At 44.1% G+C, this 13959-nt stretch overlaps 1 protein-coding gene across 2 annotated transcripts in view; it reads left to right on the top strand.

Annotated features, from left to right (window-relative positions):
• LOC126198752 (GRIP and coiled-coil domain-containing protein 1) overlaps nt 1-13959 on the top strand; it is a 139761-nt gene that overhangs the window by 39772 nt on the left and 86030 nt on the right. For both annotated transcript variants that reach the window (XM_049935307.1, XM_049935306.1), the window contains one exon: nt 13201-13346. In XM_049935307.1, coding sequence (XP_049791264.1) covers nt 13201-13346 — 146 coding nt within the window. The remainder of the gene's footprint in view (nt 1-13200; nt 13347-13959) is intronic.

The following is a 13959-nucleotide window of genomic DNA, read 5'->3' on the forward strand; positions in this document are numbered from 1 at the left end:
TATTCTCTTCTTTTCCAAACTATTTATCGTCCACATTTCACTTCCATACATGGCTGCACTCCATACAAATACTTTCAGAAACAGCTTCCTGACACTTAAATCTATGCTTGATGTTAACAAATTTCTCTTCTTCAGAAACACTTTCCTTGCCATTGCCAGTTTACATTTTATTTCCTCTCTAGTTCGACCATCATCAGTTATTTTGTTCCCCAAATAGCAAAACTCATTTACTACCTTAAGTGTCTCATTTCCTAATCTGATTCTCTCAGCATCACCTGATTTAATTCAACTACATTCCATTATATTCATTTTGCTTTTGTTGATGTTCATCGTATATCTTCTTTTCAAGACACTGTCCATTCCGTTCAGCTGCTCTTCCAGGTCCTTTGCTGTCTCTGACAGAATTACAATATCAACAGTGAACCTCAAAGTTATTGTTTCTTCTCCATGGATTTTAATTCCTACTCTGAATTTTTCTTTTGTTTCCTTTACTGCTTGCTCAATATACAGATTGAATAACATCAGGCATAGGCTACAACCCCGTTCTCACTCCCTTACCAACCACTGCTTCCCTTTCATGCCTTTCGACTCTTATAACTGCCATCTAGGTTCTGTACAAATTGTAAATAGCCTTTCACTCTCTGTATTTTACCCCTGCCACTTTCAGAATTTGAAAGAGAGTACTCCAGTCAACATTGCCAAAAGCTTTCTCTTAAGTCTACAAATGCTAGAAACATAGGTTTGCCTTTCCTTAATCTATCTTCTAAGATAAGTCGTAGGGTCAGTATTGCCTCATATGTTCCAACACTTCTACAGAATCCAAACTGATCTTCCCCCGAGTTCGGCTTCTACCAGTTTTTCCATTCATCTGTAAAGAATTCGTTGTTAGTATTTTGTAGCCATGACTTATTAAACTGATAGTTCAGTAATTTTCACACCTGCTTTCTTTGAGATTGGAATTATTATATTCTTCCTGAAGTCTGAGGGTATTTTGCCTGTCTCATACATCTTGCTCGCCAGATGGTAGAGTTTTGTCAGGGCTGGCTCTCCCAAGGCTATTAGTAGTTCTAATGGAATGTTGTCTATTCCAGGGGCCTTGTTTCGAGTTTGGTCTTTCAGTGCTCTGTCAAACTCTTCACACAGTGTCGTATCTCCCATTTCATCTTCATCTACATCCTCTGCCATTTCCATAATATTGTCCTGAAGTACATTGCCCTTGTATAGTCCCTCTATATACTCCTTCCACCTTTCTGCTTTCCCTTCTTTGCTTAGAACCTACAGAGAGCTAAATGCCTGGGGGAATATGCCATGGTCATGGAGCTCCACAGCACTCTGGCCTTCAGCAAAGGTGTTGTCATGTAAGGACCTAGTTAATATTCCTATAGAGGAATTGAAGAGTGAGTGGGCTCCCAAGAGGAATGTTGATGTTCAGAACATTATGAAAAGGGTGGATGGAGACATGGTGAAATCAGACTCCTTCGTTCTTGTCTTCAATACCAGCAAACTCTCAGAGCACATTAAGACCGGCTTTCTTTACCTAAATGTATGGCCATATGTCCCAAACCCGATGTGGTGTTTTAAATACCAGTGTTTTGGGCATATCACCCTAGGATATAAGGGAGAAGGAAAATGTGGCAACTACAGTAAGGCTACTCATGAAAGAGTTAGTTGTTTGTCTTCTGCCAAATGTGTAAACTGCCCTTGAAACTGCCCTGTGTGGAGGGGGGACTACAGAATCTTTGTAAAGGAATTCTGAGTACATGGAATAACAACAACAAAGTATATCCCCTTTAGTGAGGCCAAGAAGATCTAAAAGTCCTTGCAGCCTCCCACATTTGCTACATCGTTTGCATCAATTCCTCTAAAGCCTACTCCAAAAGCTGATGCTTCTACCCATCCAGAGGTTGCGAATGTCAACACTAACACTGTAAGTTTCAGTGCTCTTGCAAGGCAGCAAGTATTTCAGTGCCAGTAGCCCCCCCCCCCTCCCCCCCTCCATGAATGACAGAAAAAGGTACAACAATGGTCAACATGGGAGAAACCAAGGCACCTTCAATGGCAGAGGCTATTCAGAAGCTCAGCATGGCCGTTACTACTCCTACTTCATCTCCAAGAAAGCCATCAAAACAGAAAAAAGCTAATGACAAGCAGCAACAATAGGTCAAATCCAGTAATAAACCATTGGACCATGTTGATGTGATTCTCTCTGATACTTCATCTGACTCTTCCCCAGAGTTGGTGGAGTATGAGGTATGCGTGGAGCAATCATCTCATCCCACTACAGAAGCTCCACCCACTGCAGTCTCCCCACCCCAGTGGAGAGACAGGATGAATGTGTTACCCCATGATAGATGGCTCCCATACTTCAGAGGAACTTGGAGGGGTTACGAACACATGTGAGGGAACTTCGGCTACTATCTCAGAGTAGACCATTGTATCTGTGTTTCCAGGTGATTAATTTCCGTCAGTCATACACCCGTGAGCTACAAGGTTACGTACCCCACAAAAAGGATGACTTGAATGGAGAGAGAACTAGAGGAGGTGTAGGTATTTTCGTCAGTACCAACTACCACTCCTCGCTTCTCTCCCTTACAATGAATTTACAAGCAGTTGCTATCTCAGTGCACATGCTTTATCTGTTGACAATATGTTCCATTGTGTGTCCTCACATGATATGCCCAATGAAGAGGCTCTCAACAACCTTACACAGCTCCCTGCCCCTTCATCCTTTGTGGTGATTTTAATGACAACTTTAGGACTCTGCAACTACCTGCCGCAGGGATAGATCTCTTGAGAGGCTTCTCATATCATCATGTACCTGTCTGCTAAATACAGGACAGAGCATGCACTTCTGCACTGCAACTGGGTCGTTCTCTGCCGTTGCTTTCTCGCTTCGCTCTCCGGCCTTTGCTCACACTGCTCAGTGGGAAGTGGCCAATGTATTGCACGGAGTGATCAGTTTCTGATCTGGATTCACCTTCCAGATGGAGGGGGACAAAAGAAACTGCATTAATGGGTGCTCAGTAGAGCAGACTGGACACTTCAGAGTTGGCTAGTCCAGTTTGAGCATCGGGTCATTGTCAATGTACGGGTGGATCTTATTACCATAATGATCCATTGCGCTTCTGAAGCATCTATTCCACAGTCCACGGGACAACTGAAGAGGCAGCCTGTCCCTTGGTGGAGTGACAAATACCACTTTGCAATCAGGACTAGGCACATGGCTCTGCATAGATTCAAGTGCCAGCCAACTGTGAGAATCTTGCAGCATTTTGAGTGGCACGGGAAAAATGTTGCAGGGCTATTCACAAAAGCCGGAAAAAGTCATGGCAACAATTCTTGAACACCATTAATCATCCCATGAAGAGTTGTGTTACATGGGAGACCATCAGGAGAATTACTGGGCGAGGAGGGAGGTGCTCCTGGCTGCTGTAATGGGGAATGATACTGTCCAAACCAGTCCATGAGACATTGTGCCCAGACTATGGCAGCCTACTTGGCCACAGTTTCTGCAACCACCAGCCAGGATCCAGGCCTCAAGCACCACAGGGCAGTTGTTGAGAGGAGCAGTTTGGACTTCCGGTCCACCGTTGATGAAGATTACAGCTGCCCATTTTGCATGTGGGAGCTGGATTCTGCATCGCTGCCGCTTGTGACACATACCCTGGTCACGGCAGAATCCATAAAAGTATTTTTGATACCTCACTAGGCAAAACAAAGAGATCTTCCTCACACTTTTTAGTACCATTTAGGTTTCAGGTCAATTTCTCAACTTATGGCATGAGTCAGTTTTAATTCCTCTTTTAAAACCTGGGAAAAGACCGTACATGCCCAAGTAGTTATTGTAGTGTTGCCCTCACTAGTTGCGTGGGAAAGAACTTGGAGCAGATGGTCAACTGCTGTCTTATCTGGGTCTGGGCCTCCAGGCAACTCCTTAGTCGCTTTCAGTGTGGGTTCAGGAGGTATCGCTCCACCTTTGATAACCTGGCCCCCCTGGAGGTGGCTACACAACAGGCTTTTCTGCACCAGCGCCACCATCTAGGTATATTTTTCGACATAGAGAAGGCCTAAAATACTACTTGGAGGCATCTTATCCTCGAGCAACTTCACAAATGGGGTCTTCATGGATGTCTTCCAATTTTTATTCGGTCCTTACTCTCACCACAATATTTTCAATACTAAATCAGTGGTGTAGTGTCTGATTGCTTTGAGGAGGAGAATGGTGTTCCTGAAGGTAGTGTTTTAAGTGTGACTGTCTGTGCCATAGCTGTTAGTAGCATTACATCAGTAGTAAAAAGTCCTGTCCAGTGTTGTGGTTGAGTTTTCTGTGTTTTACTCTTCTGCAAGCCTTGCAACGAAAACACATCAGTTGAAATTAACTCTTCAACTTCTGGATGATTGGGTGCAGAATAGTGGTTTTCAGTTTTCAACTGAGAAGTCTGTTGTGTTCTTTTTAACCATTCTCGTTCCATTTTAAACTTTCCTGAGCTGAGAATGAGGGACACTGCTCTTAATTTTAAGACACAGTGAGACTTCTGGGCCTCATATTTGACTGTAAACTTACATGGTTGCCACATATTAAGGATCTGAGAACACTGTCCCTTACGGCTTTAAGTATTTTAAAATGTCTTAGCCACAGTACATGGGGAGCAGACAGGACTTGTCTGCTCCAATTTTACAAAGCCTTTGTGCGCTCTCAGCTAGATCATGGTGCACGGTGTATGTATCTGCAAGACTCTCTTATTTAAAGATGTTTGATGTGGTGCATCATGAAGGGATTAGGATGGCCACTGGGGTGTTCAGAACAAGCCCCATACCAAGCCTTTGTGCGGAGGCTGCTGAACGACCGCTTCACATCAGGCAATGGCTACTTATGGTGTGCCAGGCATATAAAACACTGTCCATACCATACAAACCTGCATACCATACCATTGCTTGGCCTCCAATGAAAGACTTTTTATGGGATTTGCGCAAAGAATTACCTTTTATATATGGGTGTGATGGGCCTAAAAGTTTTGCATCGAGTTAGAGCAGATTTCCACCTTGGCTCCTCCAGAGGCCCTTGGTAACATAAATCCAGCTATTCTTTAGATGTGCACAAAGTGCACCGTGCACCCCCTCATGTTAGGAAAAATGGTGCTCGTGCTCGAGGTTTGAAGAGTACAGGCAGTAAATTATTATTGGGTACCTATCCATATAGACTGTGGGGACTCCATCCCAGATATCAACCCCCTATTGCAAATGCAAATGAATTAATCCATAGTGCATTTGTTAAAGGACAGTTGGAATTAGTATAAATATGAGACATGACCCTCAGACTTCAAGAAGAATATAATAATTCCAATCCCAAAGAAAGCAGGTGTTGACAGATGTGAAAATTACCGAACAATCAGTTTAATAAGCCACAGCTGCAAAATATTAAGGCGAATTCTTTACAGACAAATGGAAAAACTAGTAGAAACTGACCTCGGGGAAGATCAGTTTGGATTCCGTAGAAATATTGGAACACGTGAGGCAATACTGACCCTACGACTTATCTTAGAAGCTAGATTAAGGAAAGGCAAACCTACATTTCTAGCATTTGTAGACTTAGAGAAAGCGTTTGACAATGTTGACTGGAATACTCTCTTTCAAATTCTGAAGGTGGCAGGGGTAAAATACAGGGAGCGAAAGGCTATTTACAATTTGTACAGAAACCAGATGGCAGTTATAAGAGTCGAGGGACATGAAAGGGAAGCAGTGGTTGGGAACAGAGTGACACAGGGTTGTAGCCTATCCCCGATGTTATTCAATCTTTATATTGAACAAGCAGTGAAGGAAACAAAAGAAAAATTCGGAGTAGGCATTAAAATCCATGGAGAAGTAATAAAAACTTTGAGGTTCACCGATGACATTGTAATTCTGTCAGAGACAGCAAAGGACTTGGAAGAGCAGTTGAACAGAATGGATAGTGTCTTGAAAGGAGGATATAAGATGAACGTCAACAGAAGCAAAATGAGGATAATGGAATGTAGTCGAATGAAGTCGGGTGATGCTGAGAGAATTAGATTAGGAAATGAGACACTTAAAGTAGTAAAGGAGTTTTGCTATTTGGGGAGCAAAATAACTGATGATGGTCGAAGTAGAGAGGATATAAAATGTAGACTGGCAATGGCAAGGAAAGCGTTTCTGAAGAAGAGAAATTTGTTAACATCGAATATAGATTTAAGTGTCAGGAAGTCATTTCTAAAAGTATTTGTATGGAGTGTGGCCATGTATGGAATTGAAACATGGACGATAAATAGTGTAGACAAGAAGAGAATAGAAGCTTTCGAAATGTGGTGCTACAGAAGAATGCTGATTTGGTAGATCACATAACTAATGAGGTGGTGTTGAATAGGATTGGGGAGAAGAGAAGTTTGTGGCACAACTTGGCTAGAAGAAGGGATCGGTTGGTATGACATGTTCTGAGGCATCTAGGGATCATCAATTTAGTATTGGAGGGCAGCGTGGAGGCTAAAAATCGTAGAGGGAGACCAAGAGATGAATACACTAAACAGATTCAAAAGGATGTAGATTGCAGTAGGTACTGGGAGATGAAGCAGCTTGCACAGGATAGAGTAGCATGGAGAGCTGCATCAAACCAGTCTCAGGACTGAAGACCACAACAACATGAGACATTTTAGCAAATAAACCTTGGACCTAAACTTTTTACAAATGTAGCTGATAATGCTCATTCCATGTAAGATGTCCATCAGTCACTGTGCCTAAAAATGTAAATTTATCATATGTTTCAAGTGTAGACAATGATTTAGTATTTATGTCCACTTGAGATGGGTTATAATTTAACAAGAACTTCATTACAACAGACTTGTCCTTATTCTGTGAAAGTTTATTCATGATTAATGATTAGATATTCCGTGCTCAAACCAAAGTTCTCTTTATTGTTTTGCAATGCTTGCTTTAAGTATGGCCCTAGCAAATAAGTGATGTATTGTCTGGATAGTTCACTATCTTGGAGTGTTGTGGCTTTGAGTTGTGACTCCCCGATCTTTCAAAGTGCTGCCGAGCAGTTACGCGGGTCCTCTACATGCGGCGTTGTCTGCCAGCCATACAGCAGCAGCGCTACCTAAGCGGCCAGCCAGCCAGTGGCCGCTAGACTTGGACTCAGTTATGATTTGACTGTTAAAGTGTACACACGTCTTACTCTGTTTACTTGATCTGTGACTTTCATGTATTGCATCTTCCTTGAAATATATTTGTTCAACTTGAAGTTATAACAATTGGCGACAAGGTAGTGATTTTTCTTTTCCATCGTTGACCCACATTTCCATGGCTACTTTAGAGCAACTATTGCAAGGTCTCATAGAACAGCAAACACTTTTCACAAATGCGATTCGTGATTTCGTCGCGGCATCTCTTGTCGTTGTCTCTACTTACTTTTCCTCCTTACGGAGAGATGGTGGAAGACTGGTCTGATTACGAAAAACGTCTTCGATAGCGCTTCTTGGCATTTCATGTCACGGACAAACAAACCTGTAAGTCTCTGTTCCTTTCATGGATTTCACCTCAAATGTATCGGTTGTTGTCGCAATTGGCTCTTTTGAAAGATCCTGCGTCTTTGTCCTTTGCTGAAATGTGCTCACTTCTGTCTGTCTATTTTCAAAAGTAAACGCATGTGGTAGCCCCTGCGTTGCCTTTTATCGTTGTCAAAAACAACCGAATCAATCCTGTCGCACTTGGGCTGCTGAACTTCACAGCATCAGTAGTGTCAATTTGTTACTGAAGTTCACAAAGAATCCTACGCCGATTCCATGGTACGGGATGCTATTATCCGATCGGTGCCCGACAAAGAAGTTAAGCAACGTGCCCTTCAGTTGGCAAATCCGACTCTAGATGAAGTTCTATCCATCGCTCAGTCTTTTTAAATTTCTCGTGCCGCTGGAGCGCAAATAGAGGCGTGGGGCGACGTCGGGGAAATACAACCCCTGCGCGATGTTGATGAAGCGTGTGGCGTGTCACCGCCAGCCGATGTGGCCACAGTACACTCCCAAGTGCAGCCTCAGCCTACCCGTAAACAAACCTCTAAGAAACTGCAGCAAAACCCACGGAAACTTCCTTCATGTCCGCAGTGTTTGGCAACTTCCTTCATGTCTGCGGTGTTTTATGAAACATTCACGAGAAGATTGTCCACAATGTTGGGCCGCGTGTCACAAATGCAAAGAAAAAGGGTCATGTGTCATCCGTTTGCAAATCCGACTGCATACATGATGTTCATGAACATGACGCTGATTCTGATTCTGTGTTGTCTGTCAATTGTACTTCTTCTCTTTCAGGGAAGTTATTCCTCACTGTCCAAATACTTGGTCGAGATGTTAGCATGCAGGTGGATACTGGTTCTGCTGCCACTATCATCAATTCTCAGTTGGGTTCTCCAATCCTGTCTCCTGGATCGTCTCACTGCTTCAGGGGTCTTGCTTCCTGTCACTTCCAGTGAGTGGTCCTCTCCTGTCGTCATTGCTAAGCCAAATGGTGTTATTTGTCTCTGTGGCGATTTCAAAGCCACTGTAAATGCTCAATGCCTTATCGACACTTACCCTATGCCTCAACCTGAAGAATTGTTCACTAAACTTGCTGGAGGCCAGTATTTTTCTAAACTTGACCTGTCAGAAGCTTATCAACTTCCTCTCAACACTGCTTCCTGGCAGTTTCCGGTCCTTAACACGCCTTTCGGCCTCTATCAATACCAACGATTGCCATTCGGGGTTGCCAGTGCCCCTGCTCTCTTTCAGCGATTCTTGGAACAATTATTGCTCACTGTCCGTGGGTGTATAAATTACCAGGACGACATTGTTGTCACTGGCTCCACCACTGACGAACATCTTCAAAATCTCCGCACACTTTTTCATGTCTTACAGACTGCCGGTCTTAAGTGTAATCCTCAGAAATCACAATTTTTTCAGGCATCTATCACGTACTTGGGGTTTAAACTCTCTCGGGATGTTATTCGTCCACTTCAGCAAACTGTCGCTGCGATCGATGCCCTTCCTCGCCCTACATCCGTTAAGTAACTGCAGGCTTTCTTGGGGAAAATAGCATACTATCACAAGTTTTTACTTTCTGCTGCTTTGGTGGCTCAGCTGTTGCATCGCCTGTTGCATAAAAAAGTGCCTTTTCACTGGTCCACGTCATGCAATGCGGCTTTCCAGAAATTGAAGACTATGCTGAAACAGGCCCCGTGCCTGGCTACTTATCGTCCTGGCCAACATCTTGTTCTTGTCACGAACGCCTCTCAATACGGGGTTGGTGCAGTCCTTGCGCACCGTTTTTCTGACAGTTCCGAACAACTCATTGCTTATGCCTCCAAAACGCTCATGGATGCCCAACGAAAGTATTCTCAAATTGAAAAAGAAGCTTTGGCCATTATTTGTGCTCTTCATAAGTTTGGTGTTTTTCTCTATGGCTCCAAATTTCATCTTGTTACGGGTCACAAACCACTTGTTTCCTTGTTTCATCCATCAACGTCACTTCCCGACAAGCTGCACACCGCCTCCAGTGTTGGGCTCTTTACTTGTCTCGTTTTAATTATGAGATTCATTTCCGGCCGACGGCTCAACATGCGAATGCTGATGCATTGTCTCGCCTTCCCATGGGTCCTGGTCTGGCATTCTATAGGGACGAACCTTTGTGTTTCCATCTGGATGGTGCCGAGCAGCGGGTTGTGGACGGGTTCCCCATCACCGGGGACCGGCTGGCAGCTGCTACGGGTTCTGACCCTACCCTCTCCCGGGTTTTACGCTGTATTAAGAAAGGTTGGCCAGATCATTCGTCCGCTAAGACTTCTGATCTGTTGCTGAACTACTACACTTTGCATTACCGCCTCACGGCTAGGGATGGTGTTATCCTCCTTTCCACCGAAAATCTTCGCCGCATGTTGTGGTACCTGCGTCTTTGCGTGCTTTGGTCTTGCGCCTCCTTCACCAAGTGCACTGGGGTGTCTCTTGCACAAAATCTCTGGCGCGCTGTCATGTGTACTGGCCCGGCATCGACTCTGAAATCGCACACATGGTCGCTGCCTGTGGCCCTTGTGCTTCACAGGCTGTCGCTCCGAAGTCATCTTTGTCATCGTGGCCTTCGCCTGAGAAGCCCTGGGAGCGAATTCATGCTGACTTTGCGGAACCTTTTTTAGGTTCTTATTGACTTCTCATTATTGACGCCTACTCTAACTTTCCTTTTATTGTCCGTTGCATGTTGCCTACCACTGCGGCAACCACCAATGCTCTAGCTCGCATTTTCTCTTTGGAAGGCTTTCCCTCTACTCTTGTTACTGATAATGGTCTGTAATTTGCCTCTTCTGATTTTGTGGATTTTTGTGCCCTTCACGGTGTCATGCACGTCACGGCCCCTCCGTTCCATCCACAGTCAAACGGTGAGGCTGAACGACTGGTCCGCACATTTAAGGCTCAGATGAGGAAACTCCTGACTTCTTCTGCTGATGATGCATTTCTCCAATTTCTGGCTTCTTACCGTTTCACCCCCATGGGTGACCACAGCTCGGCTGAGCTCTTACATGGCCGACAGCCCCGCACGCTACTTCATCTACTGCGGCATTCCACCTCATGGCCACGGGTGCCTTCGCTTGGCCGGTTCACCGCAGACGACCTTGTGTGGGTACGGGGATATGCCAGGCAGCCAAAATGGAGTCCTGGCCACATCTTACGACACCGTGGCCGAAGCCTGTATGAAATCCAGACGGACACGGGTGTTGCAGTGTGTCATTCGGACCAGCTTTGGCCTCGTGTGCCGGCAACGCCTGTTCCGGATGCCGCTACACCACCTTCGGCTCTACCTGATGCTCGGGATACTGGAATCTCTCATTACTCACACCGCAGTCCTCTCACCATCATAACGGTGCCAGCACAAGAACTGACGTCACCAGGAGATGTGCTCATGCAGGAACCAGATGACCATCATCTGTCGGAGCAACTCTTCTCGCCTCCTTCTCCTACGGACGTGGACACATCGCCCATGTCTCCTGTTATAACAACCGGACTTGCCGCAACGGGCAGGTTGGTGCACGGGGCCCCAGTAGATTGGACCCCCACGTCTCCTGTCATCTCGAACTGTTATCATCGGGGACACTTCCATCCCTACGGGAAGCCTCCTCCTCGAGACTTCACGGCCAGTCAAACAACACCTATGGACGTTAGCAATCTACAGGCCACCTCCATCAAGACCTGTGCAAAAAATTAAAAGGGGGGAAAAGTGTTGTGACTCGCCAATCTTTCAAAGTGCCGCCGTGCAGTTATGCGCGTCCTCTACATGTGGCGCTGTCTGCCAGCCATACAGCAGCAGCGCTACATAGGTAAGCGGCCAGCCGGCCAGCGGCCGCTAGATTTGGACTCAGTTATGATTTGACTGTTATGTATTGCGTCTTCCTTGAAATATATTTGTTCAACTTGAAGTTATAACACAGTGTTTTGTTATTAATACATGCAAGAATAATTCCCTGGGGCACCCCACAATTCAGAGTCTTATCTGTCTATTTTCATTATAACTTCATTCATATAATATAAAAGACAGCTCAGTTGAGCTGTTTATTAAATGTGTTTGTGGCTTTGTTAGTTAATTTCTGCATACTTCAAGTGATGTAGGTGATATACCATCCCAGCCATGAGATGTTTTTATTTTGAAATTATTGTCATTACTTTGTGTTCTGTTACACTCCTTTGGAAAAATGAATTACTCATTTTAGTTGAGTTAATTGCTTTCTTTTAAGTATTCTGTGAAGGCTTCACATACTGTCTTTGTTTTACTCACTAATATTTCAAATTCTCCTAGGGCTATATCACTTGATGAAAGAGTTGATTTCATTCTACTGCATTCCTGTTCCAGACAGCATTACAGATGTTAACAATACTGTACATAAATGAGGACTTCGATTGGTAGATTCCTGATAATTGTTGCATGAACTTTCCGTATGTTCTTATCCTTTTCTTCTATGAAAGCCATAAGTGACCCTGTGTCTGTGATTCCCTATATATGCTTAGAAAGTATCATAATTATTGGGTAAGATATTGCCGAGAAAGCGCGGCGGTCCACGAACAAACAGACAAACAGAAAGGACGGACACGAAACAACGATGGATGATTGAGAGAGACCTTATGACAACAACATGCAAGAAGCAACGGGGTGACAGAGACAACCAAACGAACCCAAGACATCCACTAGTAATGAAAACATAGAATGGTAAATACACTGTCTGTTGTCGAGGCAATATGTCAAGATGCACGCAGTGATTAGACTCACTTGCTGAGCAAGAGGCAGGCACTTACATACACGATCGAGGGTGTCGCTATTGGCCGCTGGGACCACTTGTTCCACTGTGGTGCCCTCACATTAAACGTGGGCCAGGAGGCACGTACCGCCCTGGCTTACGGCGCGATGGTGCAGAGACCTCTAGGGGTCTTCAAAGTCCATGCCATTTGGTGCGTATTCCAAATCCGGCGGCGCGTGGTACCACATAATGGAAACACAACAAATATTACATGAACAACAAAAATCATAATCCACGTATATCAGTTTTTTGGTAACAGAAACAGGATCTTGTAATGGAGAATGTAACTGCATTGTCAGTTGTCAGGAGATTTATTAGCTGCAACATAGGGTGTGGGAGAGAACTCGCGAGCATGCGCGTGTTTCGCCCCCCCTGCCCTTCTGTGCACACAGGCCAGACAGGTGTACTGATGGTCTCTCTCTCTCTCTCTCTCTCCTCTCTCTCTCTCTCTCTCTCTCTCACACACACACACACCACTCTGAGTGAGCAGTATACAATTGTTAGAAAGTGAACAGTTATGTATATTGTGCAACAAGTGACCAGTTTTTGACTTCACATGTAGTTTTATCAGAGCTAGTCCTTACTACAGTTGACAGGAGGACAATTTTTCAGCATAAAATGCTACATTGATAGAATCAATAGATCTAAAGAATAGTTGCAGGTAGGAGTGCATCTTTATTTGATCCAAGGATTTGTCATCACTGGTGACACTTAAATATTAGAATGTTATCTGTAATTTTATCTTGTCAAAATTAATGGTTTTGTGTACTGCTTTGGAGATAGCTGATCTGCTTGTTGAAATCTTAAGCACTTTTAAGTTTTATAAGTTTCTCCATAGTGCATAAACATCAAATAACTGACTCTGAATAAACATTTATTTTCAGCGAGACAAGGTTATCACAGGCCTGGAAGAAAAGGTGCAGAACCTAACAAAACAACACCTATTTGAGATGGAGTGTGTGAAATCCAGACTAATTGTTGAAAGACATGAGAGAGACAAAGAAAGAAATGACCACGCTGTTATGATGAGGTATGAACTTACTGCCTTGGTCTGCTTATCCCAAAAGTGCAGTGCTTTAAACATTTTGAAGGAAACAGATATTTTCTAGTTTTAATAGCCTCATTGAATGTAAGAGCAATAAATATGTTTAGGCCATTTCCTTCATATTAACCAACGGAGGTGTATTAACAAGCAAATTGATGATGGACCAAAATGATGTTCCATCTGCTGTTTTTACTAAGCAAGGTGGTGCAGTGTTAAATCACCATTCTCTCATTTGAGTGGACAGTAGTACAAATAACTGTCCAACCATCGAGGTTTAGGTTTTCTGTGGCCTTCGCCCCCCCCCCCCCCCCCTTGTGGTTGGTACACCAGACTTGCTTTTGGGAGGATGACATTACAAACCTGCATCCTGCCATCCAGATTTAGATTTCCCATAATTTCCCTAAATCGACCTAGACCTTGAGACAGTCAGAGCTTGTGCTCCATCTCTAATGACCTCGATGTCAAATGTCAATGGGATGTTAAACCCAATCTTCCTTTCTTCCTTCTGTGGTTTCCTTGAACTTCTTATGGGAGTTCCACAATGGTTTCCTTCCACAGCCTTCTGCAATCTAAGCATATGCACAAGTGATATGACTTA

The sequence above is a fragment of the Schistocerca nitens genome, chromosome 8 (genome assembly GCF_023898315.1).
Source record: "Schistocerca nitens isolate TAMUIC-IGC-003100 chromosome 8, iqSchNite1.1, whole genome shotgun sequence".
Classification (NCBI taxonomy): domain Eukaryota; kingdom Metazoa; phylum Arthropoda; class Insecta; order Orthoptera; family Acrididae; genus Schistocerca; species Schistocerca nitens.